Source organism: Aristolochia californica, unplaced genomic scaffold (assembly GCF_029961685.1).
Source record: "Aristolochia californica isolate CCGP_79_NKW_82.1479 unplaced genomic scaffold, dmAriCali1.0.hap1 SCAF_4, whole genome shotgun sequence".
NCBI classification, from domain to species: Eukaryota; Viridiplantae; Streptophyta; class Magnoliopsida; order Piperales; family Aristolochiaceae; genus Aristolochia; species Aristolochia californica.
The window spans coordinates 5,857,574-5,862,605 of record NW_027182103.1 but is presented as its reverse complement, the minus strand read 5'-3'; the positions used below and the strand labels follow the sequence as shown (position 1 = coordinate 5,862,605).

The window sequence follows — 5,032 nt, the reverse complement described above, 5'->3', positions numbered from 1 at the left end:
GAATTGGGAAAGTTAGTTTTTGGGTAAGTTAGAATTTGAGTAAGTTCTAAATTGAGTTGAATTATAGTTGGAAAGTGTACATAAATTATATCACTCCTCCACTAAAAATAGAAGAGCTTGTATTCAAGAAAAATCAATAAAAACTCCTCTTTTCTCATTCACCTTAAGCTCCTCTTCTCTTCTCTTTAGTTTTTTCTTCTCCTCTCTCTACCCGAGAGCACTTTTTCCCTCTTCTCTTTTTATCTTCTCTCTCCCCTGACTTGATTTATTATTCATGAGGTCCTAAACTCAACAATTTTCTAGGTTGGTATCGCAGATCAAGAGGGGTTTTGCTTCTATTTCATGTATGCCTTTTTCTGCCCTGCTGTTTGGCTTTTGTCATCTCTATTGTGTTTGCTTCATTCACTTGGATGGAGTTCTGAATTTTCAAAAAAGTGAAAAAGATTGTTCTTTTCTCTCGCATTCCCTCATATTCTTGCATTCGTCTGGATTTTCGTCATTTGGATGTGTTGTGATCCCAAGGATGTGTGAGCCTTGGGGCAGAGCAGTTTCAGGGCCTTATTACTGGCAAGAGATCGACATTGAAGAATGGAGCTGTCAAAGCAACCTCGAGCAATTGGATCAAATGCTGCAATTGCTTATAACAAGAAGTTGTGGATCTCTTCGCAAACCAGAAGCTGGGACCCCATGTTGTGGACTATTATGAGAGGAATTACTGGGACTATTATTCTGATTACTCTGATTCTTCTAACTATTTAGCTTGGGAGCTAATAGATGATGGAATTGGAGACTTTGATGGGGAGAGCTCAGATGGGATTTCGGATGATGATCAAGGGCTTGAGGAGTTGGAGCTCAGGTTCTATGAAGGATTTGATGATCCCATTGCAGCCATTGACTGACCACCTTCTCCATGAGATTGATCTGATGTTTCAGTAGGAGTTCTAAGATAGCTTCATTGTCTGTGATTGAAATTCCTTGTAATACCAGTCAAAACCTATGACTAGTATTTTGGTTTAGAATGTGAGATAGTGTATTGCTGAGGATGTAAATCGTTCTACATGGAGTTGACTGGTGCTTCTGTGATCATTTTAACTATCCCAAACTTTACAAGACTTCAGTTAACGCTGCAACTACAATCTTTGAACTCTGCAGGTTGTAATGAGACACTTGAGAGGTGAGGAGGATGCAGAGACTAAGATGTGAGAAATTGTAAACCCACCCCGTTCTAATTCTATAAAAAAGAACTGAAAGGATTTCCGATTATATGCAGTATTAGCTTGCTTTTGTTCTTAGGGCAACTGAATTTAGGTGAATTGAGAGACTGGAGCTCCTTGTTGTTGTGTGATTCTTATATATCTTATGTTATTAATAAATTAATTAATTAATTTATTATTTATTATATTTTTGTAATTAATCACTGCACAGTTAATTGTTACACGTAATTATTGTATTAATGTACTATAAATCGCAATCATTAATTAATATAATATCTTATTTAATTAATAAGTATATTAATATATTTTAATTTTACATTAAATCACTTATTAGTGTAGTAACCATGTTTATTTTGGTTAATTATCAGTTTACGTATTTGTTCTATTTAAATATATTATAAAAAATTATTCATTCTTTTGTTTACATCATATTTTTTATTTTGGGGCACTAACACTGGAAACTGTTTTCCATTGCACTTGAACTCGTCTATATTAACACCCAATTTGAACTTAAAATTGAATTAGATCATTTACTTGAATTAAAAATTGAAATTGAAGTTGAACTTCAAATAATCGTAAATGCTTACTAACCCCCCTTTATTATGTAAGAAAGAGTTTTATATGAGTCTTATGATAAATAGACATGTATTCGGATCTGTCGGTTCCCACGCACGGTTGTGGGAGCTACTAACCACTTTCTCAACTCGCTTATTCCGATCTCTTATGGAGGGACTGAGAAAAACCAGGAGGGCCTGCTGCGCTACAGAGTCCTCATCGCGAGAAGTTACCGGAGTTTGAGTAAACGAGCTAGAAAAGCCCAGTCATCTCCCATGACCAGAAAGAAACCCAGAAAAGTTCTCCCTCTTCCGCCCCCACAACAGGAGGAACAACAAAAGGAAAACCCTAGTCCTAGAATGTCCGATCATGAGGAGGACTTCTCCCATTCACAGGAGCTGGATCCTTCTACTCATCAGGCAGAACGGGACGATAAGCGGGACGAAATTGACGCGGAAGTGCATGAAGAACAAGAAGGTATGTCTCTCTCCCCTACTTCACCTAGTCCCCCGGCTCAGGACATCGTCGTCCCCTATGCTTTGGATGCGCCTCCCACTGTACGGAGACCCGGAAAGCGTAAGAAGCCAATGAGTCTCAAAGAAAGGACTACTGTTCAAAAAAAGCTACGCCTACTTAAGAAACTCTTCCAACCCGTTCCCTTCACCCCTTCCAAAACCCTAGATTTTTCGAAGCACGAAGTCCTCTTCAAACGACTGGGTATCTGGGACTTTGCTCACCTGAATTTAGATACCTATATCCGGTCTGATCTCCTGGTCGCCCTCCTCGCCAATTACCGTCAAAACACTCGCTGCAGTGTTGTTCATGATTTCAGAATCAAGGTCAGCCGACCTGATCTTGCTCGCGCCCTTAGGCTTCCGCTTAAAAAGGACAGAGCTAATTTATCTGAGCTTCAGGATTCGGAACTCGAACCCTTCTCTGAAGAGTCGCTGGCCGTTGTTGAAAATTTTATCTCAAACTATATGCTTTTACATGAAGAAGATACTTGGATGATGCCGGACGAGATTATGCGATGGATTAGGCTTGTCAAAGATGGACAGCCTCATAAGGTGGATTTTGCTGCATTAATGTGGTCTATGGTGGAGAAAGAGCTCTTACAACCTCTTCAAACTACAGAAGTATTTTGTTATTACGCTTCACACTTGCAGTGCTTGCTAAAAAGTCAAAGGCCGGAGTTCTTCAAAGAGGAAACATTGCTTGTAGAGGAAGATGAAGACGAAGAAAACAATGTCGATATGGAAGTCAACAATTTAGAGGATTTGGAGATTAAGGGTGTTGGCTGCAGGGGCACAGAGTTGAGTCTTGGGTTTGATAAGAATGAACATGAACAGGTATCTCGTGAAGATGCCATGGATTTGCAATTTCAAAAAAAAGAAGCCATGGATTTCGATGAGTCAAAAGATGACAACCATCAGCAATGGTTTTCTAATGGAAATGATAACCCCAATACTGACCATTGCTTGCAGAAGTGTAACTCAGACATAAAACCTCTTAAAGATGATGATGAGATATGTGAACAACATGAAAATTTTTGTAATTTAGGAAGCTTATCTGCTGCCAAGGATGATGAAGATAAGTATCACCAACATGAAAAGTTTGGTAATTTAGGGAGTCTATCATCAGCCAATGTTATTCCAGAGATACCTACAAGTAGTGTTTCTTATGGCCTTCCTGCAGAAATCCTAGATCCTTCTTCAGGTGAACTAATGACTCCGAGGGCAGATACACAGAAGGAGATATCTCTAAATCTATTAAATCAACATGATCCATCAATATTTGGAAGCGATCACAAGAGGGTTGATGATGAGAGTGATGTTTCACTTTTCACTTTAAATGGTCACCATGTCAGAATGAGGGATGACGGGCCATGGGACCAAAGACAGTCAGGATTTGACTTGTGCATGGACAACATGCAAGCTTGGTTGGGTAAATCTAAATCTATGTATGAAGAGAAAGAACAGGAGTGTGAACAGGCACAAATGCAGATTCGGGCTCTAACCTCACATCTGCAGCAACGGGAAGCATACATTCAATCTTTGGAGGCAGTGAAAATACAAGAAGAAGCTAAAAGAGAAATGGATTTTTACCGGCTGCAGCAAGAACTTGGAGTTATGATAGATTTATTAAATGGATACAAAAAGGCTTTGGTGGAAACACGTAGAACATTCTATGAGTATAGAGAGAAGTTTAAGCAGAGTGAGGAACCCTTATATAGGGATGTTAATGGATCTGGCGGGGTTGTCCTTACTGCAGCAGAGGTGTTACAGTTAAGATTGGAGAAAGAGGCGGAAGAGGAGAGGTTGAGTGTGGAGAAAGAGGCGGAAGAGGAGAGGTTGCGTGTGGAGAAAGAGGCAGAAGAGGAGAGGTTGCGTTTGGAGAAAGAAGCAGAAGAGAGATTTAACTGTAGCTTTGTGGAAGAGGAGTTAAATAAATTTGAACAGGAATGCATGAGTTCCTTCAGTGATCATCTTAAAATGATCGATGTGTTTCAAAAGAGACTGGAGAAATTTGAGGAAACTACGAAAAGCCTCATGGATTTGAAAAAATATAAGACTGCTGAGAGTTTAATTGCTCTTCCTTGAAGCTTGTAATTATGAGTATGTACATTAACATTTTTAAACAATTAGCATTTTGTCATCTTTTTATGTTCTTTTCTTTGTATTTGAAGACTCACACTACTTGAACAAATACTACTTTTGTTTCCATACCCATTTATCTTTCTCTCCGTTTGCATGTATGTGGGATGAGAATTTATCGGTTTGGCGAAACTAGTATTTTGAATCATTTATGTTGATCTGACAATACGAGTATGTTTGAACCACTTCATAAAAAATAAAAATAAACAAGAGCTTTTGAATTATCCTGAAAGAAAAATTATAGTTAAAATCTGGAATTTGCTCCTTTTTTGTCGCTGTACTTGGTGTGGTTGGCATTGTTTTTTTTATATTTTAGATTTAGTTAATGATGTTGTTTGTAAATGGTCTTATTTTCTTAGAAAAGCCAATAGGCTTGCTGATGTTTTTACTGAGGGGATGACCCTCCAAGCCCTCATTTCTAGGGTTCCCTCTCCTTGGTTGTTCCCTTGTTGCCTTGGGGCTTTAATGAAAAGCAGCCTTTCTCCCAAAATGAGGGCACAACTCCTTTCGTCCAATAAAACAAATTTGAAATCTTCATCTCACTTTTTATGATTTTCTTCATCGCCTTCTATCACTGTAGTGACAGGTATACTGATGACTAGTTAAATT

The 5,032-nt window shown here is 38.6% G+C and overlaps 1 protein-coding gene across 1 annotated transcript; it reads left to right on the top strand.

Annotated features, from left to right (window-relative positions):
- The first annotated feature begins 1,058 nt into the window (after positions 1–1,058).
- On the top strand, positions 1,059–4,469 carry LOC137963056 (uncharacterized). Its single transcript, XM_068810239.1, has 4 exons — positions 1,059–1,071; positions 1,153–1,174; positions 1,271–1,361; positions 1,856–4,469. The coding sequence occupies exons 1-4, from the start codon at positions 1,059–1,061 to the stop codon at positions 4,367–4,369; spliced, it is 2,640 nt and encodes an 879-aa protein (XP_068666340.1). The 3' UTR covers positions 4,370–4,469.
- The last annotated feature ends 563 nt before the right edge of the window (positions 4,470–5,032 follow it).

Coding starts and splice junctions, on each gene's coding strand:
- LOC137963056 (XM_068810239.1), top strand. Junction 1,175..1,270: donor TGTAATGAGACACTTGAGAG/GTGAGGAGGATG, acceptor GATTATATGCAG/TATTAGCTTGCTTTTGTTCT. Junction 1,362..1,855: donor GTGATTCTTATATATCTTAT/GTTATTAATAAA, acceptor TATGATAAATAG/ACATGTATTCGGATCTGTCG.